The 25,518-nt window shown below is 41.6% G+C and overlaps 2 protein-coding genes across 2 annotated transcripts in view; one reads left to right on the plus strand and one right to left on the minus strand.

Annotated features, from left to right (window-relative positions):
- The window catches only part of POMT1 (protein O-mannosyltransferase 1), a 59,965-nt gene extending 46,341 nt beyond the window's left edge, over positions 1 to 13,624 (plus strand). Inside the window, exons 18-20 of the mRNA XM_073600509.1 lie at positions 1,496 to 1,622; positions 5,762 to 5,939; positions 6,858 to 13,624. Coding sequence (XP_073456610.1) covers positions 1,496 to 1,622; positions 5,762 to 5,939; positions 6,858 to 7,032 — 480 coding nt within the window. The 3' untranslated portion in view covers positions 7,033 to 13,624. The remainder of the gene's footprint in view (positions 1 to 1,495; positions 1,623 to 5,761; positions 5,940 to 6,857) is intronic.
- Positions 10,465 to 25,518, minus strand: part of UCK1 (uridine-cytidine kinase 1) — a gene marked incomplete in the record, with an annotated part of 20,924 nt that continues 5,870 nt past the window's right edge. The window contains 2 exon segments of the mRNA XM_073600511.1: positions 10,465 to 14,829; positions 22,405 to 22,453. Coding sequence (XP_073456612.1) covers positions 14,648 to 14,829; positions 22,405 to 22,453 — 231 coding nt within the window.

Here is a 25,518-nt window from a genome sequence, read left to right on the forward strand (position 1 = left end):
TCTCAAAAATGTATAGAGTTAGGACTGCAGATAATAATGGGGTGCCTTGTCACGGCCTTTGCAGCTTATGCATATATTTGCAATAGTGCGCAAATTAAACCCCTGTTTATAATGCAAACTGTTAGACAGGTTAATTTGGTTGTTTGCAGGCTGGCTGTTAAGTTGAGCTGGGAATTTTCTGTTTTTTTGTTTTTTTTTTACTGGCATCTATTATAAACTCGTCTTTCCTAATTGTATATAACAGAACACAGAGGAGTTAATATTCAGGACTACATAGGCTATGCTGCCACCTTCAGGTGAAAGGATGCTGGCCAAAAGAAAAGGCAGGAATCCCTTGCCAAGCAATACCCCATCCCAGCTCAGGTAACCCTCAGTTTTTAGATGGTATCCTTGGGCGATGTGCCTCTCTGAGGATCTCTTTTGTGGGCTCAGTGTACCATAACTCCTGGTACCCCTGGTGAGGCAGAGGTGGACTTTATTTGGATTGGTCATACAGGAGTGGTGATAGCCTTTATTGTCTCCTGGTGAATGCTGGATCTTGTGAGCATTGATCTCTGGTGTACAGTGTATCCAGTGACCCTGCTGGCAGGTTTAGGGCAGTGCTTCCCCTGGAGGGGATCCAAACCAGATCCAGGACCCTTAAGGTGCCATTGACACAAGTCCTGGGCACAGTACACGTGCTTTTGCAGCTCCCTGAGCCTTTACAATGTCAGGCTTCTGTCTGCTCAGTGCCATTCTTCGTCCAGTCCTGCACAGCAGCATTTTCAGCTTCCTTAATGCCAGGCACAGCAGGTATTGGGACACTTATGTACTGGGAATGACTGCTGCATAGGTGTACTGGCTTAAGTCGACAATCCTCTCAGCTGGGTGGCTGCTTTCCTCTGGGTTCACAGTCCTTTTTAGTTAGTGTCTGGCTGCTCCAATTATCCCAGCACAGGCACAAGCTGACTGAAAACAATATGCACCCTATGAAGTTTCTAGCCAGTGATATTATTTTAGCTGACTAACTTGAAATAAGTGATAGGATCATAATGTGTGGCCAGGATTAAAGCAGAACTCCAGCCACACACTTTTTCCATTTCTCCATCAGATTTTTACTCCTGTCATTGTCTTGAAGACATTTTGCTTTACTTTCCCATTTGCACAACAGTAAGTTTATGGTAATCTCCCCAAAAAGAGGGAAAATCTGACTTTTGAAGCCATCAACAAAAAAGTGACCCAGTTGGAAGATTTCCACTTGTCTATTTGTCATTTCACTTGTATAGGAAGTGAAGATTGTTGCATACAAGGACAGAAAGCAAAAAAACACGCAGAGGTAACGCTCTCAATTCTATCCAAGATGGGAAGGGGTGGTGGTTGGAGCTCTGCTTTAACTTTAGGTGTTTTACAAAGCATTACAGAACTTTTAGAGTGAAATGTAAATTTGTAAGATTGTCATTCTTCTTTGCTAAACGTGTTAGATATCTATGTAACTGTATCTTTTGACTGGTTTTAGGCTCAGATCCAGCTCTTGGGTAATCCCATCATCTGGTATTCTGCAAACATTGGCGCCATACTGTACACAGTTCTGTTCCTTTTTTACTTGCTGCGGCAGAGAAGAGCGATTTGTGACATTCCCCAAGGTAAGGTTATAAGCCTACTAATGCAGAGTACGATTTGACTTTGCATTGCACAACTGCAAAGACATAGGTAGCAAATGAATGTTCTAAAACCTCCCTACTGCTGCAGACCAGCAGTCTGTAATAATGGGTGTACATAAACAGAAGTGTGAATGGAAACACATAATGATAATCAAATAATAATGCCATTCTGTAGTCCATATATCTAGAGAAGTATGTGACCTGATGACAGCAAGTAATGTGACAGTTCAAGCCTTATGTGTCCTGATTGGTCTGTTTAGGAATTAAGGTGATGTCATTTTATGCAAATACAGTGCATCTACAAAGTATTCACAGCACTTGACTTTTTCCACATTGTGTTATGTTACAGCTTATTCCAAGTTAAATTTCATTATTTTCCTGAAAATTCTACAAACAATACCCCATAATGACAAAGTGAAAGAAGTTTGTTTTGAAATTTTTGCAAGTTTATTTAAAAATAAAATCATATGTACAGTATAGGATTAAAGCTTCCTAGCTATGTGAAAAGATGAATAGGCTCAAACACAAAGTGCAGGGATGCATTTAATGATTTATTTAGTAAATAAAACACTTTACTGCAGTTGAGACAGAGAAGGAAATACTGGTTCCCCATTCCAGTGCTCAGCATCTGCATTGGGTACTGCAACCTATAGTAATCCTGTCATAAGGCTAAAGAAGATTTGGGCATTGGCCTTGAGCTGTAAAGGAAATAGGTAACAACCATTCTAAACCAATCACAATTGATTAAAATACAATTTTTGTACTTGCTGTAAAATCCTTTTCTTGGAGGTTATTAGGAGGCAAACCGTACCAAGAGTATGATCATAAATACAGAGGGGTGAGACCTGCGTCCCTTAATTAATCAACTTCATGAAAAAGATTTTACAGTGAGTACAATCATTTTTTGTTTCTCATACATTGAGGGTTACTGGAAGTCATATACTGTCAGAACGTTCAAAAACAGTCCAACGGATGGCATGGCAAACAGCAACAACTGCTAACAAGCCCAATAAAAACAGAACTTGGTACAAATTACAGCTCAAGAGCTGCCTGAAGGACCAGTATTCAAATCTCACATTTGATGAGGCTGAACCTCCTGCCTGACGGGGGAAACCCAACAACATAGCCAGAGGACCAAGAAAAAAAATGGAGTGGGGAGTGTGGAATTATAGACTCAAGTGAACAGCTGGACACACTGAACACACCGATTGGTGGAAAAAAAACCATAAAATTCCCATTTAGGGAAAGAAAAAAAAAACACAGCCTAACATGGTTGACACAGAAAAGACTCAAACTCCTGGTAAGAACGGCTACTAGACAACAATAAAAAAAAAAAAAAAATCCCTTTAAAAGACCAGCTACCCCTTAGAGGGATCAGTGCAGTAAGACCAAGACCCACAACAGGCACCAAGCTACCTTTTCTGATGCAGAAAAGACTCTTGTTTATCCTCTGTGATCAGTGTTAATTTAGTCAATTAAAACATTTTAGTCGACTAAAATGACTAAAACATTTTAGTCGACTAAATGAATACTATTTTAGTCAACTAAAATACGACTAAAACTAAAACAATTGAGATGACTAAAACTAAAAGCCATTTTAGTCAAAAGACTAAAATGAGACTAAAACTAAAATGCATTTTAGTCAAAAGACTATGACTAAAACTAAATTGCAATTACTGAAATGTACTGGAGATTTTAGACGACTAAAATGTAGGACATTTTAGTAAACTAAAATGTACTGGAGATTTAGTCGACTAAATACGATTAAAACAATTGCAGAAGACTAAAATGGGACTAAAATCCCATTTTAGTCCTAAGACTAAAATTAACGCTGTCTGCGATGAGGACACGCCAGTATCTGACTAAGTGCCGGTTCACACTACAGCGACTTGAGATCCAACTTGTCAGACCTCAAGTCGCCCCAAGTCGCTGGACATAAGAAATTCCATTGAAGTGAATGAGAGCTGTCTTAATGTACAACACTGAAGTCGCAACGACTTCAGAAAAGTTTCTTGTACTACTTCAAGGCGATTTCTAGCTGACTTGTACCCATAGATTTCAATGGAAGTTGCCTCCAAGTCGAATCCTTATCTTAATAGATGTGATTTGGATCCACAATTACAGGAAAATTACCCACGTATTCCCTGAAGTTGCCTTGAAGTTGCCTGGCAAAGTCGTGCCGAATTTCAGGTTGCTGTAGTGTGAACCGGCACTAAAGAGGAATCCAGCGATTTTAGAAGGAACCAACTGTTCTGGAAATTCAGGCTATAGCCACGGAGACAAAAGCTCTCCAATAAGAGGAGCCCCCCCAGAGATGGGGAGAGTCCTTATCTGCTGTCTGATGGGCAAGTTGAGTGATAACACCAAAAACTACTTGATTCTTAGAAGCAGACACAAAAGTCTGCTCACAAATGGAACCCATGACAGCAGAGTAAGAGGCTGAAGCAAACCACAAATAAACCTGATGCTTCGGCAAGGGTTGAGAAGACTAATGGATCCCTGGCTAATGGCGGGGGGGCATGACAGAAAACATGCTGCTCCCACCACCCACTGGAGGTGACCAAGGTCATTCTACAAACGCAGTGGGAACAAACCAGAGAACATAGTTCTATATCGTTCTTTTGTAAATGTGGAGCAGCAGCAGGACAATGCTTCCTCCATGCTGAATTGCAGGAAAGCGCACACAGGGTGCACGTGCAACAGACTACCCAGCAGATGATGGCGCTTTGTCCCTCAGCATGAACCCTTTCTGTGGTGTAAATGACAGAGTGAAATTTAAAGGTGCCCTGTGGTGCAATTAGTGAGGTAGCTCCCAGTGTACAGCCTGATCAGCCTACTCATGGAATGACACTTCAGAGACTACGCTAGCAACTCTGGGCTTAAAAAAGAATCCACAACTGGTTACCAGGACGGGGATTGGAAAGTGGTAAATGCAGAAGCCTGTGCTCTGAGGCCACTTTCAGGCTAACCCCACAACATCTAGTCCAGTAGGGTCTGGGTACAATACACTAGGGCTCTGCTGCCAAAAGGCTGTTCGGGCTGCCATGTAGAGGCCAGGGCAAGCAGTGATGTAGCGAGAAATCTTGATTGAAGAAAAAAATTGAAAATGGATCACAAAAGTGCTAGCAAAACATGGTTAGACTTTTTCCAACAGAACTGCAGAATGGATGCTTATCCTCCTGAGGACAGCAAGGAAAAAAACTGAGCCATGTTGTTGGGGGAAGGAGATGTTATCGGGTCAATTTTTTTTTGTTTGCTTGTGTCCAGTCCTCCTGTAGTCTGCAGTATTACCTGACAATATATGACGTCTTGTGTTCCCCCATGGAGGAGGAAGAAAACAAGGTTTTTAACCAATTCCAATTGATAAAGCAATATGGTGGTATGAAGTATACCATATGATGTGTCCTGTACATATGTGCACTTAGCTGTGTGTGTGTTTACGTGCTTTAATGGGTGGCTCATTATGGTCTTTGGAGTCATTAAAGTATAATTAAAGGCAAAACTTTTTTGAGTTTCATATAGATATGAGAGAGGTTAGAACCTCTGTCAGGTTTTTTTTTCTTGCTGTCTGTGCCCCCGTTAGGGAGATTTACCCTCTCTATTTGTCCTATTTACCAATTATCATTGAAAGTAAAAGGAAGTTCCAAATTTTGGGTTGTCTCCAGAAAAGTAATAGAGGGAAAATCTTCCAATGGGGTCACTAGTTCGGGGGTGGGGGGGTCGGGCAAGGGATTCCCTTAGTTGCAGGGATTTCCTCTCAATTCCTGTTTTGGCTATGGGACAGGATGCGGAGGAACATTTCCCCAATGAGCCACAGATGGCAGAAAAAAAAAAAGTTTTGCCTAAAGTTTTGCTTTAATATTAAAACTAGAAAGATTAATGGATCTGTGCCAAAAAAGCAGACAGAGGCCCTAAGACTGGTCACCAGCATTGTCTTTGGTATCCGTGCAGCTGATCTTTTTCCCTATAACTGGCCTATAATGCCCTGGTCTGCGCTGTCTGTCTGATGGAGGCAAGTCTTTGCTTCTTCATGTTGTAGCATGTTATCAAACAGCGTCTCCTCAAACAATATCCGATAGTTATCGATAGACTGTTCACTTATCGTGTGTTTTGGTCTACAGGATCATGGCAGGCGCTGCAGCTGACAGGAATACTGTGCCTTGGTGGGTGGGCTGTGAATTACCTGCCATTCTTCCTAATGGAGAAGACCCTCTTTCTTTATCACTACCTCCCTGCTCTGACCTGCCTTATTCTTCTGTTGCCTCCGCTGCTTGAACACATTCACCAGCACCTGCTTAGGTAGGTCGTTTGATGTGCATTGCCCATCCATGTACACTTTGCTGCAAAGGCTAGATATGGGTTGGGATGTGTCACTTTTTTTTTGTAAAATTGGGTGTAGGAACACACTAGATGCCTTCGCTGCCATTGTGCCCTTGCTGGGCCTCACATGCCTCCCTGTGCCTTTTAAGAAGGGGTGGGCTCCCTCCAGGCACAACTGCCCTTAATCTATTACACTGCTATATGTGCTCCAACTTAGGAACAGACTCTGGAAATTTATAGAGAGTTAGGACTGCAGTATACAGAAGAGCCTTGATGTGGGCACTGCGGTTTATGCATATATTTGCAAATGTGTGGAAACAAAACCCTCTGTTTTTAACGTGAGTCGTTATACAGGGTCACTTTTGATTGTTTTGCAGGCTGGTTTGTAAGTGTGCTGGGAAATCTTTCGTTATGTAGGTCTAGTGACCATGCTCTCCCTGGGATGGGCAGTAAGTAGTTTTTAAAGGAAAACATAAATGTTTAGTAAAATTGCCCTAAAACATTATAAAGGTTGTACACTATTATTTCAATGTTTGTAAAACTATATAAACTGACAAAGGATTTCCATATGCTTGCCTGCCTTCAGGCTCACTTTGACTGCACCCTTAGACAGGTCCGTCTGATTAGTGAGGAGTTGTTTCTTTGATTTTTTTTTTTTCAGAAGTGTGTAAATTTTTTTTTTTCTTTTATTCCTGACCATGTATAAAGACAACATACACAAAACAGTATATGTACCTGTTCAATGGGGATATAATAATAAAAAAAAACCTAATAGGTCCTACTCTTCAATTTCAACTTTCACATCTCATCAGTAAAAGTATAAGCTTCTGTTGTGTATCTGTAGATCTTGTGGTCATGTTTTTTGCTGTGTTTGACATTTCTCTTGTGTTACTCCAGGTCTGAGGCTCTGAAAAACACATTCTCCTCCCTGCTTTTGGTTTGGATGTCTAGCGTTTTTCTGACTTACCGCAGACTATGTCCTCTGACTTTTGGGGACCCCGCGCTATCAGCGGCAGAACTCCGGAGTCTACGTTGGAAGGACACATGGGATATTCTGATCAGAAAACAATGACACTGGATTAAGGGACCATGACTGGAACTTGCACAATGGCAGCACTACGGTCACAACCACTGCCAGACGCCCAGGTTACATGATGGTGGCTGTGTGGTGAGAGACTAATATGCTCTATCGCTATAGAGTTTTACAGATGGCTTGTGTTAGTTATGTTTGGTAAATGACCTGCATAGGTTTGAGAATCTAGACTAGAGGTTGGCTACATATGTTTAAGTTTATTATTGCCCGGTAGGCCAAAGTGCCACACAGGACAACAACACAGTGAACCAGCAAAACCTACTCCTTTTGGTGGTACTGTACAGTCAGATCACATATGTATAATGTTAAAGGTTTAGATAAAGAAAGTTGCTCTGTTTTAGGCTTAGTCAAAGGCAACCTGTCAAGACTGAGACTTAATAGCTGGCATGATTAACTTGTTTTTAAAGCCCACCAAAGTTTAAAAAAACACAAATATGGCTGTAGATTAAATAGTGAGGGGGAAGCTTCGGTGTAAATTACTGTTGTAAATAGTTTAATATGCTCCCCAGGGCCGGTCTCAACGCCTCTGCCGCAGGAATAGGCTCCAGAGTGCCCTGCTGGAACTAGGCAGGTGCCTCAAGTTTGGCCACTACTCACACACAGATAGCAGGGGAGCTGTGACTATTTACAACAGTAATATGATTGTATTTAGGCTTCCTGCTCACTAATATCTTTTTTTTTTTTTTTTCCTCCCCAACTTGGCTGTAAATCTATAGTACGAGTATAAATCGTGAAGGGAGAAGTAGGGAAGCCCCTCAAAATATTCACACCTGGTTGTGCAGTACTGGGAACACAGCACAAAGATCTCATAAATAGAATCCCTGAGAGAGAGGAGAAACTTTCCAGTGGTTTAATATCCCAGCCGCTACCAGGGATTTTCTCCCCGCACCTCCTGTCACTAGTTGAAAACAGCACAGCCCCGCCCACACAGCCATATCATTCATCCACAGTTTTCTGTGAATAAATGCCTACAAGTACTGTCATCCATTGCAGCTGATGGCTTGTAGTTTTCAATGAGCTGTGAAGGTGCAGGTGAGCGTCCTCGTAGTCCATTGATTTTCCTGCCCGTACAAGCAGACTACTATCCTGAGAGTCTGCGGGAGCTGGACATTGCACCAATGATCTGCTAATCAAGGGTGCAATGCTCCGCAGACTCCTTTAAAAAAAAAAAAAGGGATAAAGTTTTTTATTTATTTTTTTCTAAAGGTGAACTTGTCCTTTTAGAAATGGTACTGGGAACAGGAAGCAGTCAGAAGATTGCTGCTATTCATACTGGCAAACCTTATCACACTCCTAAGGTAAACTTAAAGCAGTAATAAAAACAAAAATGTATTCTATATTCCAGCTTATCAATTAGATGTGATGGCCGCATTCAGTTTCCTTCTTTTTTTACCTTTATTTTCAGCTGGTGCTCCAGCCAGTAAAGCTGCGTACACACTAGTAGAATTTAATTCGACATTTCTCATTGGAAGAACATTCTTTCGTTTTTTTAAATCGCTAGTGGGATCAAATCAACATTAGTTTTCCACTGCATTGATGAGAAAATTCAAAGGAATTTTTCAAATACACAACTTTCTAACAATGCATGTGGTTTTCTTTGCTTTTACCATTCGTTTTTGTTTTTTTTTGTTTTTTGTGAATGAACTTTTACCAAACAAAATCCTGAACTACTATTAAATGACATTTTAAGTGCACTGAGAATTTTCATTCCAAATTCTACTAGTGTATACCCAGCTTTAGTCTGTTATTTTTCAGATACCTTTACCAGACCGAGCTGTCCAACAAAAGTGTCATAGTGGAGACAAACCAATTAACACGATCAGCTTTCATTTCTTTATCTCAAAAGGAAGGAAAAAGACTGTTTACTATAACTGCTTTATAAAGTGTGAGTCCATCTAAGGCCCCTTTCGTACTGTCCCCCTGTGCGAATGCAGCACAGTATACCTGTGGTTTCCATGTGCTCTTTCCCCATAGACTTCTGTTAGATTGTGTGGTTTTGGAAATTGCAAAGATGCAGCATGCAGGACTTTTTTGGTTTGCTTTCAGAAAACGCACCAAAAAAAATGCTGATCTACTAGAAGTTTGTGGGTAAACCATTGGTGCACTATGCTGTGGAAAAACTGCAGTGGGGGGGGGCAGTGTAAAAAGCACCCTAAATCTGCTAGTCCAACTAACCCTATCCTCAGTTTGTCAATGGCAAATCCAAAGGGATTTATAAGTAATTAAAGCGGGGGTCCACCTATCTATCGTTTTTTTTTTTTTTTTTGGAGTTCATTCACAAACTTTTCTTCTCATGATTATCTACTCACATGTTCTGTGTAATAAGTCCGCCTGTGTCCAATTTCGTTGTAAAGAATAACTTATAAAATTCACTGCAGGCGGTTTCCATTTTCATTGTGGGCATTTGAAGCCCACAAGCATGTATTTTCTGGATGCAGTGAATGCTATGCTCCCAGCATTCACCGAGATGTTGTGATGACGCTGTTGCACAATGCATGCTGGGAAGCCTGAGACTATCTCCCAGGGGACTGTGGGAGGTCTGGGAGAGGCTAGAAACACGCCTACTCCCATGGGAGGAAAACCAGGAAGTGTTAAGAAGATTAGAAAAAAAAAAAGGTAATTACGGCGATTTACATTTTTTTACACAGCATGTCAGCATCTAGGCAAGGAAGAGAATGCATAGAGATAATGTTCAAAATTTGGGTGGAACCCCGCTTTAAATCGCTTAGAGCTTTAACTGCTTGTTGGCCTTATTTGCTGCATACTGAAATCCATCTGCTGCTTTTTTAAAAGATAGGCAGCAATTGGCAGACATTATCTGCCAATTTTGCCTCCATCCCAATGCAGTAGAAGTCCTGGAAGAAGAGAGATGTATTGAATGTGTGATATGAGGGGGGGTCTCCATTGTATGAGCTAGAGACTTGCTTTCCTAATTATCCTTTTAAAACCTAACAGCAGCCAAAAGTGGGGAAAGTATAGAACCACCTTCAGATTTTTATTGTGGTGAGGATGGGACATAACTTTTAAAAAGTACATTGACTGGAGTTGGTCTTTCAAAGCTTTTCATGTCACTGCTGTGCTTCCTGTTTAAAATGCACAGTTCTGTAGCATGGGGTACCAGTAATGGCCAGGAGCGCTGATCTGACCAATAATCCACTGTGTTCAGAACATTAAAAGGAATGCAAAATGATTTTTACTTAACAACCCCCTCCCAGCAGTTTTACTATTCCACTGGTCCTTTGGTACTAATAGAATAGTAAATCATAGCAGGGGGGGGCGCATTAGAAAAATTGGTATGCCTTCCTGTTAATGTTGCAGGCCCACACTGGTTTGCTGGCCAGGTCTAACAATTAACCCATACTTTTTTTTTCCTTCATTTTAGTATTTCGTGTAACAAAATAAAAAGGTCTATACCGCTTTTCCATTTTATTGAAGATAATTGACTGTGTGCAGAAGACAACATACAAATGCATAGACATAAAATACAGAGAATACTGAAAACATTATTAAACTGTTTTGGTTGTGAATGTCTGTTGCAAAGAAATGTTTCTACTCCTAAGAAATTCTCCAACTGACATAGAAGAATATAACAGTCTATACAAAGATACAAGTGACGTTTATAGTCACTGCTACCAAAGTGATTGCTTCTGGTGAACTAATACAGATTATTTTCCACCCACGTGTACAATGAGAATATTTAAATAGGAACTGTGTGCACATCTTACTGATTTATTAAAAAGTTTTGTTTCTCTTACTTCCTTTTTTTTCACTAAGGCAGTGCAAAGCGTAATGAGAAAGCAGTTAGCTGAGATCAGAAAAGTACAAAATATGACTGCTTACTGGCTCATCCATGTTCTCTGCACTGCTTTAGTGTTAAAGAAAAGTGAGGCGCACTATTTGTTTATAAGTGTCGGTTCACACTGCAGCTAGCACTGTACCTTACTAAAGTCACATTGCACAGGACCTTTTTGTGTTCACACCCATGTGATCCGATTCCTATCCGAATTTGCAGATCCCACTGCAATATGCAAACTGATTTGGAGGGGCCGTTAACTTTTAATTTACACACTCCCAGCAGTTCCCATAGTGCAGTGTTAACTGCCGCTAGGAGATGTGACACGGGAACCCACAGCAGTGTGAACCGGCACTAAAAGAAAAAAAAATGAAATGGCCTCCTTTGAAACTGCAAGGATAGTGGTTATTGGGTTGCAGCTGGGGCTGTCATTGTTTCCTATGTGTGGTGCTATTTCTGGGGGGGCAAACACTACCCGCCGTGACACATTTAGGCTACATTCACAAGACAATTTAGCAGCAGGCACTGGTCTTCATGCAAACAGCTGTAACATATATACCCTGTACGAATTGGGCTCACTTGAGCAGCGACATGTAGACTCCGTCCAACCCTGAATACAGACAGGTTGGTGTTTTTGCGTTTTACCTGCACCTAAATTGTCCCGTTTGTATGTGGCCTTGGCAGAGGGTGTTGCTGGGTCCAGAGGTGGCATTTAGCCTCCTTTTGAATGCAGCAAACTATCTGCTGCTAAAATTATGTGTGGATGTACCCTGATCACAAAACTGGCTCCTTTTCAAGAGTTGGCCAATGGCAGTCTGCAAAGCTGAAGAGGGAGCTTTTGGCTGGGCTAGATAACAGCTTTTATGGTCAATTCCCTTATAGGCCTCATCCATAAGTGTACCCACCTGGAGGGCCATGTTCAGTAAACATGTCCCTCCAGGGGTGTACGCTTATGTATGCCCCATGTGGGTGAGGTCTAAAAGTTACAGGCCAAGCATTTCATAGATTTACGTCACATATTACTCTGGAGCTTCAGCCACACACTAGGAATTGGAGACCAAATGAATATAGAAATACCTGGCATTAAATCTTAAAGTAAGCGTGTCAGTCATTTAAATTGTTTAAACATCCTGCCTCAGAGAAAACACTGCAAAATGCTCCTGTTAGAGAACCCTCTTCTGTGCCTCCCTGAACTGATTTCACTTTGTTACTATGGGCCCAATGCACATCTCCTCATAAATGGCACAACAGTCATCATGCATTATCTGCAATTACAAAGAAACAGTAAACATTGAATATGGCTGACAGGTCCCCCCTTGATCATAATCTGGCCACATAACAAATGTCAGAGCATAAAAAAAAAAACTCACTTGTAGGAATGAAACAGAAAGACCTCTTAAAATGGACTCTGATCATTATCCTATAGCATTGGCTGTCAACGCCGGCATGCCTAAGACACATCTGTGTGTAACCTAAAATAAAGTGCTACAGTGGCTAGCAAATGTAAATTTTTAAGGTTACTTCTCCAGCTAAAGATTTAATCTGATTCCAGCAAATCTGTCTCTCCAAACAGGAGGAGCTATAGGAAGGATCCCCCCCCCCCAATTAGAACACCTTCTGCTAAGACAGTAAAAACACACAGCTCTGGTCCATTGGTGGGAAGACACTCAGGATAGGGGTGGAAGATGCACGTTAAATCAGACCTCAACTTCAATGTTATTTACCTAGCAATTCAAATAAAAACCTTTACTGAGAGAAATACCAGCCCAGCTTCTTAAAATACTAGTTAGAATATGGTCTGCATCTTTATTAAAGTACGAAAGACAGCAAGGAAGCCAGGCAACTAGCATTTTCAGAAGAGCTGGTCAGCAGCTCTTATATTTCTAGCAATAAAGGTTTTCTTTAAGGAGAGTGGGAAGGGGCCTCAGTTCTGGGTCATGTGACCAAAAGGCAGCTTTGCATGGTGGTCATCCACACTTAATGCCAGCAACACCTATGACCAGGAATTAAAGCACCACAGTAACAGCTTTTTTTTTCTTCTAGTTTTTATACACTTGCCCTTGCAAATGCCCTCTCCAAATTCTGCTGACTAAAGCAGATCTTACTTTAAGCCCTGGTTCACACTGAATACAATTTCAAAGTCACAGGTCATTTCAGGTGCGACTTGCCTGACATCTTTCCAACTTCATACACAGATGTCTATGCAAGTCACACCTGAAATCACCCAAAGTCAGTCGCACCACTTTGAACAGTTCCACTGCCAACAATAGGGTGCGACGTGCATGTGGTTTGGAATTGTTAAATCACACCGGTGTAAACAGGGGCTAAAGAGACAGGAGATGCAGAATTTAAAGCCAATAAAAAAAGTCCTAGAGGATGAGAAGACTGACCCTTCTCTTAGGCACATTATTCATAACTGAGGCCCACTCTTCCTCATATATATTTAAAATTGCCACTGCTACATACAGAAGAAAAACCCCACTGGTTTCACATTATCCTTCTATAGAAAGCGTTCTTCCTATAAGAAATGGAGGCAAATTATAACAAAACTAGCTCTATAGTGCAAAGGAAATATATCTATATATATATATATATTTGTTAGTGAAGAAAAATAAAGGCTAAAATATAGTATCTGAGATATGTAAATATTATTATACAGCAGCAGCACATTTCACCTCTTTACTGGCAATTCTAAGCAACTGTTTGAGAGGCATGTAGGAAAATTGGCGCTCAGGAAACTACTAATATAACCCGGCCAATCGGAAGGAAAAAAACAAACATACTAAAATTAAGAAGTAATAGAGTCCCTGAAACAGCTTGGTTATACCAGCACCAGAATGCCTAACAATCATACTCAGGCTCGTCTGAGCCATAAGGACATTTGGTATCAGAGCTGTTACCAAATGTTAAAGATGGGTTTTCTTGACAAGTCAGCAACTAGCCAAGTTAGACAACCTGGCTTGGCTATGTACTATAGGAGACCCTAATTGAAATACCTTTGTAAGCAAACAAAGAATTGTCAGGATGCACAAAGACTTCCACGGCCCTAGAAAAGCTCACAAATAGCATCAGAAAGAGAAAAAATAACAAAGGATGAGCTTATATTTGCAAACTTGCCTGATATTCCTAGGAATATTAAAGGCGCTAGCATTTACTTTTAACAGGCTCTACAGACTCATTGTATTTGAGTCTGAACATTCCTCAGTGGTGTCAGCTCCTCACATCTGTGAATAAGAGTAACAATTCAAAGATAATCTGTCATCTGCATAGTAGACCGTTATATTGTGACATAATTAACCACTAATAATCAGATCTGCTTTTCCCTGTGGTGCGCATTTCTATACAAAATCACAGTAACTTCACTTAAATGGCTGACTTTATGTATGATGTCTGCATGCCTGTATAGTATCCCTACTTTGGCCTGGCTAAAGACTAAAAATTCAGTGTATTAATTCACCAGGAATAAACCATTCCTTTCCATGCTTCAGTAGGGATCCCAGACCCATCCTACAAGATGGCTCTGGCACTGATAAAAACAATATGCTCACTTTAAGAACCTTTTAAACAACTGGTAGATCCCTCCTCCAAAAAAAAAAAAAAAAAAAAAAGTTAAAAAGCCCCATAACCACCCTACAAAATGAAAATGGGCTCAAAAGCCTTGGTTCTATTTGCAATACCTCATAACTGAAGTACAGCCAAACAGATATTATTCAGGTCTGGAGCAGTCTGCAGCTCCAATTCAGGAGAATGCAGACTGGGGGGGGGATAATCGCTGACAAAACCTGCTGTAGGAAGAGCCACCTAGTGTGGTCGACTGCTGGACTCCCGGTGAGTGCGCTTCCCTGGCATCAGCACCGCTCCAGGCTCCCCCTGTCCTGGGAAGGTCCTCTTGTGTGAGCGTCCATTTGCAGAGCCCCGCTGCCACTTACAGATGTCTTCATTCAGGATGTCCTGAATATGCTGTACTATCAGGTTTATGGCAACTGTGGAAAGAAGACACATCCAGTCATTTATATTTTGATTGTACATTTTTCAATGGATTTGTGCAGAAATCCCTGATAACGGAATTAAAATGCACCCAGCTCCGGTTAGTAGCATTCTGCCTGCAGAGGTCCCATATCATTCTTTTGTTGTATGACTCGGGTCCATCACATCACATTATTTAGATATAGATATAGATATACATACATACATACATACATACATACACACACACACACTGTATCTCAGAAAAGTGAGTACACCACTCACATTTTTGTAAATATTTTATTATATCTTTTCATGCAAAAAAAATTATATATATCAAAGGAAACAGTATAAAAATCAAATATTGTATCTGATTAATATAGTGCACAATAAAATAAACCATCAGAAATGTCCATAATAAATCATATGTAAAAACATCTTGTGTATGCTCCAACATCGTGAAAAATAAAATGCACACATGCTTCAGTAAACTTGCTTAAAGTGCTTCACCCAAAGTGATAACAAAATGCGCTCACCAGATCACCGCGGCTATATCCTGCCTGCTGTGGCTCTTTGTTGGGGAGCTATTTCATAGAAATACTTGATGCAAGTTGATATATACAGTAAAGATGTTATAGGGTGAAGACATCTACATTTGTATACCTGCAAAGTGGATTGGGATCCAGCTTCCTCCATATATGATTGCTTGATTGGAATGGGATACATAAAAGGAGCTACAGCATTAAACCAAGGAGTCCTTCCCATTAGTCATGCTTTGAGGTCACTGTGTGACCGAGGTGATGTGGTGAGCGCATTTTGTTATCACTTTGGGTGAAGCACGTGTGCATTTTATTTTTCACGGTGTTGGAGCATACACAAGAAGACTTGTTTACATATGATTATTATGGACATTTCTGATTGTTTATTTTATTGTGCACTTTATTAATCAGGTACACAGTGCATATTATTAATTTGATATTTGATTCTTATATTGATTCCTTTGCGTCCTTTATATATATTTTTGCATTGTTATTAGTTTTCCACTAATTTTAGGTGCAGCATTGGTACATAATCAACAAATTTTTTTTTTATATTTTGGCACCGACACCCAACGCTTTCCGCCTCATCTTTTATGTGACAACACTGAAGAAATTACACTTTATTACAATGTAAAGTAGTGAGTGTACAGCTTGTATAACGGTGTAAATTTGCTGTCCCCTCTAAGTAACTCAACACACAGCCATTAATGTCTAAACTGCTGGCAACAAAAGAGAGTACACCCCTAAGTGAAAATGTCCAAATTGAGGCAAATTAGCCATTTTCCCTCCCCGGTGTCATGTGACTCTTTAGGGTTACAAGGTCTCAGGTGTGAATGGGGAGCAGGTGTGTTAAATTCCCTCTCATACTGGGCACTGTAAGTTCACCATGGCACCTCATTGCAAAGAACTCTCTGAGGATGTGGAAAAAAAAAAAGAAAAGAATTGTTGCTCTACATAAAGATGGCCTAGGCTATAAGAAGATTGCCAAGACCCTGAAACTGAGCTGCAGCACAGTGGGCAAGACCATACAGAGGTTTAACACGACAGGTCCCACTCAGAACAGGCCTCGCCATGGTCGACCAAAAAAGTTGCATGTACATATCCAGAGGTTGTTTTTGGGAAATCGATTTATGAATGCTGCCAGCATTGCTGCAGAGGTTGAAGGGGTGGGGGGGTCAGCCTGTCAGTGCTCAGACCATACGCCGCACATTGCATCAAATTGGTCTGCATGGCTGTCATCCCAGAAGGAAGCCTCTTCTAAAGATGATGCACAAGAAAGCCCGCTAACAGTTTGCTGAAGACAAGTAGAATAAGGACATGGATTACTGGAACCATGTCCTGTGGTCTGATGAGACCAAGATAAACTTAATTTATTTGGTTCAGATGGTGTCAAGCATGTGTGGCGGCAACCAGGTGAGGAGTACAAAGACAAGTGTGTCTTGCCTACAGTCAAGTACGGTGGTGGGAGTGTCAACTTCTGGGGCTGCACGAGTGCGGCCGGTGTTCTGCCGAGAAAGGTCCCCCCGGTGGATAAGGACCCCCCCCGTACTGTGCAGGCGCAGCGTTTGCGCAGTACGAGCCTCTGAAAACAGCCGAAGCTGAACACCTGTGAGTCAGCTGTACATGACACCTGCGTGCCAACACTGTTGTTAAAAAAAAAAAACTTTGCTTCGCTCGGCATATTTATATTCTAACTCTATGCCCACTTGGATGGTGGGGCTTGAACCTGGACTCAGGGCAGAATGTAATGTGCAGGCGCCGTGTAAAGCTGACGATCAGCTGTTCATCTTCGGAGACTTTCGGCGGCTCCGTAGTCGTTCGTACTGCACATGCGCAGTACAGGGGATCCTTATCCGCCATGGGAACTTTCTCAGCAAGGCACTGGGGAGCTTCAGTTCATTGAGGGAACCATGACTGCCAACATGTACTGTGACATACTGAAGCAGAGCATGATCCCCTCCCTTCAGAGACTGGACCGCAGGGCAGTATTACAACATAACGACCCCAAACACACCTCCAAGCTGACCACTGCCATGCTAAAGAAGCTGAGGGTAAAGGTGATGGACTGGCCAAGCATGTCTCCAGCCCTAAACTCTATTGAGCATCTGTGGGGCATCCTAAAAACAGAAGGTGGAGGAGCGCAAGGTCTCTAATATCCACCAGCTCCGTGATGTCGTCATGGAGGAGTGGAAGAGGACTCCATTGGCAACCTGTGAAGCTCTGGTGAAGTCCATGTCCAAAAGTGTTAAGGCAGTGCTGGAAAAGAATGGTGGCCACACTAAATATTGACACTTTGGGCCCAATTTGGACATTTTCACTTCGGGGTGTACTCACTTTTGTTGCCAGCGGTTTAGACATTAATGGCTGTGTGTTGAGTTATTTTGAGGGGACAGCAAATTTACATTGTTATACAAGCTGTACACTCACTACTTTACATTGTAGCAAAGTGTCATTTCTTCAGTGTTGTCACATGAATAGACAGTGGGGAAAATAATTATTTAATCCCCTGCAAATTTTGCAAGTTTGCCCATATACAAAGAAATGAAGGGTCTATCATTTTTATCATAGGTGTATTTTAAATGATAGAGACAGAATATCAACCAAAAATCCAGGAAAAAAAACACATGATACAAATGTTATAAATTTGAGTTGCAGTTCATCGAGTAAAATATGACTTAGTACTTGGCAGAGAAACCCTTGTTGGCAAGCACAGAGGTAAGGCGTTTCTTGTAGTTGGTTACCAGGTTTGCACACATCTCAGGAGGGATTATGGTCCACTCTTCTTTACAGATCTTCTCTAAATCCTTAAGGTTTCTTGGCTGTCGCTTAGCCCCCTCCATAAATTTTCTATAGGATTAAGGTCTGGAGACTGGCTAGACCACTCCATGACCTTAGTTTGCTTCTTCTTGAGGCACTCCTTTATTGCCTTGGTGGTATGCTTTGGGCCATTGTCATCCACGACCCATCTTCAGTGTTTTGACTGAGGAAAGAAGGTTCACATCCAGATTTTACAATACATGGCCCCGTCCACTGACCCCCCAATATGGCAAAGTCCTACCTTTAGCAGAGAAACAGCCCCAAAGCATAAAGGGGTTGTAAAGGTAAAAGTTTTTTCACCTTAATGCATTCTATGCATTAAGGTGAAAAAACATCCAACAATACAGACCCCCCCAGCCCCTCCGTTTTACTTACCTGACCCCTCGAAAGCCCCGCGCTCGCCCCCAACATCCTCTTCGCCGCTCAGCCTGGCCGTTGATTGGTTACAGTGGATGGATTGAAAGCAGCGCAGCCATTGGCTCGCACTGCTGTCAATCACATCCAATGACGCGGGGGGGGGGGGGGGGGGGGCGGCCGAGTGATACAGTGAGCAGGTATGGCCGTCGGCTGTATCACGGGATCGCGCCCGCAAGCACTCAACACCATGCGAGGGAGCTCGCATGGAGGTGTAGAGTCCTTGCGGAGGGGAGCCGAAACAGACCCCGAGGGACCCCAGATGACCAGGTTCGGGGCCACTCTGTGCAAAACGAGCTGCACAGTAGAGGTAAGTATAACATGTTTGTTTTTTTTGTTTTTTTTTAAATTACCTTTAGTGATCCTTTAATGTTTCCACCTCAGTGGTTCACTTTAGGGATGGTGTTCTTTGGGTCATAGTCAGCATTTTTCTTCCTCCAAACACGGCGAGTCGAGTTAATGCCAAAGAGCTCAATTTTGGTCTCATCTGACCACAGAACTTTCTTACAATCCTTCTCTAAAGGATTTAGATGTTCATTAGACTTAAACTTCAGATGTGCCTTCTTGAGGAGGGGGACCTTGCAGGCCCTGCAGGATTTCAATTCATGGTGGCATATTGTGTTACCGATGTTTGTTTGGTGACTGCGGTCCCAACTGTGTTGAGATCATTCACTAGCTCCTTCCGTGTAGTTCTGGGCTGATCCCTCACTTTTCTCATGATCATCCTTAGCCTATGAGGCAAAATCTTCCATGGATCTCCAGACCGAGGACAATTGATGGTTGTTTTGTATTTCTTCCATTTGAAAATTACTTCAGTTGTCTTTTTCTCACCAAGCTTCTTGCTGATGGTCTTGTATCCCATTCCAGCCAGTGCAGGTCTACAATCTTGTCCCTGACATCCTTTGACAGCTCTTTGGTCTTGCCCATGATGGTGGGTTTGAATGGAATAAAGATTCTATGGACAGGTGTCTCTATACACAAATAACGAGTTGTCGTTAGGAACACCTTCTTAAAATTGACAGGACTAATCTGTGTACCTCATGAGCACATACTGTAGTCAGTCTGTGGGAGCCAGAATTATTGTTGGTAGAGGATTAAATACTTATTTTACTCGCTAAGCTGCAACTCAATTTATAGCATTTGTATTATGCATTTTTTTCTGGATTTTTGGTTGATATTCTGTCTCCATCATTTAAAATACACCTATGATAAAAATGATGGGGGCCCAATATTCCCACCAGCCTTGCTAATCTCTTTATGGCCCGATGGGAGGAGCATGTTATTTATGCCCAACAGAGACCTCAGAGGTGGTCCTCTGGGCAAGATAAATAGAGGATATCCTCCTCCTCCTTTGGAATAACAGTGGGGAAAATAATTATTTGATCCCCTGTAGATTTTGTACGTTTGCCCACTTACATAGAAATAAAGGGTCTATAATTTTTATTAAAAAAGGGAAAGAGCTGCGCTAGAATAAACATATATAACAAACAATTACCTATTAACCATTTAAGGACTGGAAGGATTGACCCCCTTAATGACCAGGCCATTTTTTGCAATGCGGCACTGCGTCAATTTAACTGACAATTGCGCGGGTGTGTGACGCTGTGCCCCCAAAACCCCCGCCCCCCCCATCGCAGCTAACCTCTCAAATCACAGCTCTTCCCCTCACATCACACATATCACAGCCACCCTCTCTCCTCTCAGACATCACAGCCCCCCTATAGATCATAGCTCAACCCTCCATAATCTTCCCCCTTCACAGTAATACTTTAAGACAGCACAACAAAGGACAGAAGGCACGGCAGGGTGGATTCCTGTCTATACTCGCCTGCCGCTGTTGAACTCACAGCAGGGAAGAGGGCAGGAGACACAGAAAGTCTATAAGAGGGAGTGGGAGCTGTCCAACTCTTCTTGTTAAAAAGCGAGTAATGGGTTGCTAGGATCGCCTTGCATCCTAGTAACCCATCACTTGTTAATATCGGGTCACACTTGTTTTGTTTTAAACCCTTGCATTGCTGAACCAGCTTAGAAAAAAATGTCACTTCTACAAAAATTTGCAGATAGAGACAGGTGCCAGATTCATATTCAAGCTCACGGCTGCTATTGCTGGATTTCAACCTCTTACTGCCTTGCCAAAATTACAGCTGTGGTAGTAAAAGAGTTAAAAGAGTCCAGGAACCAAAGGGCTCACTTATCTTAACAGTATAGTACAGGTGACTGGACACTGGCAAAGCTTTGCTGGACACACTCACCTGGCGTGTGTGATTTATACACTTACCTATTTTCAGCTCACTTTGGTCAAGTCTGGTCACATGATCTCCATGTTAGCCAGCGATCCCTGCAGGGGAGAGGGGAGGGTGCTCCAACAATAGCTTAAATGCCTAGAAGCAGTGACATCATCCAAAGCTTTCAATGGACCGTTCCTTGTTGGTGCTCCCTCCTCTCCACTGTAGCTGCTCTTGGCTGACAAGGGGGCCGAGACTGAAGCGGCCTAAAAATAGGTAAGTATATACATCCTTCTTACGCAGGTTAGTAGAGGTGTTAGGGGACAATTTTAGGAATAGTTGGGGTTAAGCTGGGATTCCACTTCAGCTGAGCTGGGAGGGATTATGCTTAGGAGAAGATTCTATTTTTTATTTTATTTTTTGCCAGTATCCACTAGAATGGCAACATAGCCCACGTAGTCATGATTATTAACTCCTCTGTGTCCTGGAATATACGATCAAGGAATTGTATTTTTAAAAATTTGTTTAACCACTTGCTGCCCGCCCGCTGTCATATCGGTGCAGCTGTTGTTCTATGCGGCCGTCATATGATGGCGCAGCCTTCCAGGCAGCCCAGGGGGCGCGCGCACCGCATTGCTCGGGTCCCAGTGCGCGTGCCCGGCGGCCACGATGTCCGCCGGGCACCCGCGATTGCCCAGTAACCGAGCAGGACCATGGATCTGTGTGTGTAAACACATAGATCCACGTCCTGTCAGATGGGAGGAGACCGATGGTGTGTTCCTTGTGCAGAGGAACACCGATCGGTGTCCTCCCCTTGTGAATCCCCTCCCCCCACAGTTAGAATCACTCCCTAGCAACACATTAACCCCTACAGTGCCCCCTCCTGGTTAACCCCTTCATTGCCAGTCACATTTATACAGTAATCAATGCATTTTTATAGCACGGATCGCTGTATAAATGTGAACGGTCCCAAAAATGTGTCAAAATTGTCCGATGTGTCCGCCGCAATATCGCAGTCACGTAAAAAAAGATCGCCACCATTACTAGTAAAAAAAAAAAAATAATAATAAAAAGGCTATAAATCTATCCCCTTATTTTGTAGACGCTATAACTTTTGCGCAAACCAATAAATATACGCTTATTGCGATATTTTTTACCAAAAATATGTAGAAGAATATGTATCGGCCTAAAATGAGGAAAAAAAAACAAAAACATTTGGATACTTATAGCAAAAAGTAAAAAATATTGTGTTTTTTCAAACTTGTCACTCTTGTTTTGTTTATAGCGCAAGAAATAAAAATCGCAGGGGTGATCAAATACCACCAAAAGAAAGCTCTATTAGTGGGGAAAAATGATAAAAATTTCATTTGGGTACAGTATAGTATGACCGCGCAATTGTTATTCAAAATGCGACAGCGCTGAAAGCTGAATATTGGCTTGGGCAGGAAGGGGGTGAAAATGCCCAGTATGGAAGTAGTTAAAAAGGCAATTTATATTACACAATGCTTTGGTAAATTGTCATTCAGTTAAGGTTTATAATTTATTGCCCCTATAATTTATTGAAGAATAAACAGTAGGCCAGATAAAGTAAACTTACCCATGTTGTCCACTCCACGTGGGATAATCACATCTGCATACTTCTTGGTCTAAAGAGAAAGCAAAGCAAGATACTTAAATACTATTTGAGGATGTACTTTTTTTTTTTTTAACACAAATGATTTTAGATTTACATTTTTAGAGCGAGCAGGTAGAGTTCTGTGCTTCTATCACAAATTTACCTGTCTGCACCTAGTTGCTTTGTTGAAAAAAAACACCAGTCTGTAGAACTCCACAGCTCAAATAACATAAAGAAATGAGTTCAGAGCAATGAATAGCCTTATAAAAATTATAATAAATATATATATATATATATCTATTCAATTGTAAAGTGGAAAAGTATTTTATTGCAATCTGTGTCCCCACTAGCGAGATTTTCAAAACTACAATATACTTATAATTTCAAAATAATAACTTAATGGCATTCTATTTCCTTTAAATATCAAAATAGGAATACAACTCACAGAAGTGTTTTATGAGTTATCTCGCCCTGTGCCACCAGCTTCCTTTTTTAATAACATCATTAATAATAATAATAAATATTTAATATTTAGAGCCAGTTTCCTTTGATAATAAAGACCACCACAAAATGATGCCTAATTTGCCCTGAACAAAACGAGGTATAATTTACTTGGATACTTTGTAAATGTTTAAAAAACATTTTTACCAAGCACACGCCAGAGATGCAAAATTGGTTTCAGGCATTAGGATTTGTTTGGACCTTTGTCCTTGAAGTGCAAGTTCACCTTTACATAAAATCTGTAAGGTGAACTTACACTGGACCCCCTTCCCCATCCCCAACAGTCCACCTGTACCAAAGTCCCTTGATCCCCTGCTGTCAGACACCCGGACGCTGCTTCACCAGTCCAGGGATTTGAAATCCACGTGGCTTAATCTCCTATCCGTACCTCTCAGTGTGTATGCATAGGAGGCATTCTAAATGGTCAGCACTATCACATGGACAGCGCTGACCGATCAGAGTCCACCTAGCCTGTCCTGTCAGTGCTGGAGGAGAGAAAGCCAGGAGGGTTTCAAATCCTCGGACTGGTAAAACGACGTCCAAGGACCTGACAATGGGGGATTGGGGGACTGGGGGGGGGGCGGTGTCCAGGGTCCAGTTAAAGTTCATCTTACAGATTTTCTATAAAGGCGAACTTGCACTTTAAGAACAAAGGTCCAAACAAATCATAATGCCTGAAACCAAAAATGTCTTTTACCACTTCAATACAGGGCACTTATACACCCTTCTTGCCCAGGCCAATTATCAGCTTTCAGCGCTCTCACACTGAATGACAATTACTCAGTCATGCACCACTGTACCCAAACAAACATTTCTATCATCTTCTTCACACAAATAGAGCTTTCTTTTGGTGGTATTTAATCACCACTGGGCTTTTTATTTTTTGTGATACAAGTGAAAAAAAGAGCGAAAATTTTGGAAAATAAACCTATGATAAAATTTTGCAAGTAATTTTTGTTCGTACATTTGGGCCAAATTGTATACTGTTACATATCTTTGGTAAAAATAACCCAAATAAGTGTATATTATTTAGTCTGTGTGAAAGTTATAGAGTCTACAAGCTATGGTGACAATCATTGGTCCTACCTGATGGCCTATCTCATTTCTTGAGGCCCTGAAATGTCAGGAAAGTACAAAATACCCCCCCAATTGACCCCTTTTTGAAAAGTAGACAAACCAAGGTATTTAGTAAGAGGAATAGTGAGATTTTTTTTTGAAGTTGTAATTTTTTTCCACAATTCTTGTGAAAATTAAGATTTTTTTTTTTTTTTTTTTTTTTTTTTTTTTTTTTACACAAAATTGGCATAAGTTATTTCTAACACACAGCATATTCATACTTCCAATTATACCCCAAAATGCATTCTGCTACTCCTCCTGAGTATGGCAATACCACATGTGCGAGACTTTTCATAGCCTGGCCACATAGAGTGGCCCAAGATGCAGGGAGCACCATCAGGCGTTCTAGGAGCATAAATTACACATAAAATTTCCTAATGACCTATTACACTTTTGAAGGCCCTGGAGTACCAGGACAATAGAGTTACCCACAAAATGACCCCATTTTGGAAATAAAACTCCCCAGTGTATATTCTACATGTCATTTTTTATAAAAGTTTTTGGAAAACGTGGAAAGAAAATGAAAACTTTTTTTTTTTTTTTTTTACACAAAGTTGTCAATTTATAAGATTTTTCTACCGCATAGCATGTACATAGCAAAAAGTACCCCCCCCAAATAAATTCTGCTACTCCTGAGTATGGCGATACCACATGTGGCTTTTACGCAGCTTGGCGACATACAGAGGCCCAACATGCAGGGAGAACCGTCAGGCGTTCTAGGAGTATAAATTACACATTTAGTTTCCTGACAACATATCACCCTTTTGAAGGTCCTGGAGCACAAGGACAGTGAAATTGCCCACAAAATGACCCTATTTTGAAAAGAAAACACGCCAACTGGTGACAGGTACTCTGATGGGCTGGTGACAGGTTATCTGATGGGTTGCGACATTTGTGACCGGCTGTGATTGGACACAGCCAGTCAGGTGGTAAAGAGCCAATTTCATTTCATTGGCTCTTTACCCGGATTGGGGATTGGCTGTGTTCGAGGGACACACCTCATCCCTGGTTGCCACGTTGCGCGTGCATGCAGATCCCCAAAGTGACTGGCTGTTCCTGCGGGCGTCATATGACTATAGGCCGGTATGGAAGTGGTTAAACTACTTAGTGTATGCAGGTAAATTATACCTTGTTTTGTTCAGGGCAAATTATGCATTATTTTGCGGTGGTCTTTATTATCAAAGGAAGCTGGCTCTATATAGTAAAGAAATATATTATTAATGATGTTATTGGAGTAAAGGTGAACTTACTCTTTAAAGGGCTAAAGTAAAAAGAGAATAACCATAAGGAAGCGGCCAATTCAGGTACAGAACTGTCACCCCAAACCTGGCCTGCCTGGTGACTCACTGCCCTGGAACAAGTGTGTAGGACAATAGTGCAGACTTTACATTTCAATGGCTGCATGCTTATTCTGGGTCAGACACTCACTAAAGAAGTAGGCTCCAGAGCCATCATTTTAATACTAGCCTCATTAGCACC

Source organism: Aquarana catesbeiana, linkage group LG09, assembly GCF_042186555.1.
Source record: "Aquarana catesbeiana isolate 2022-GZ linkage group LG09, ASM4218655v1, whole genome shotgun sequence".
Taxonomy (NCBI): Eukaryota; Metazoa; Chordata; class Amphibia; order Anura; family Ranidae; genus Aquarana; species Aquarana catesbeiana.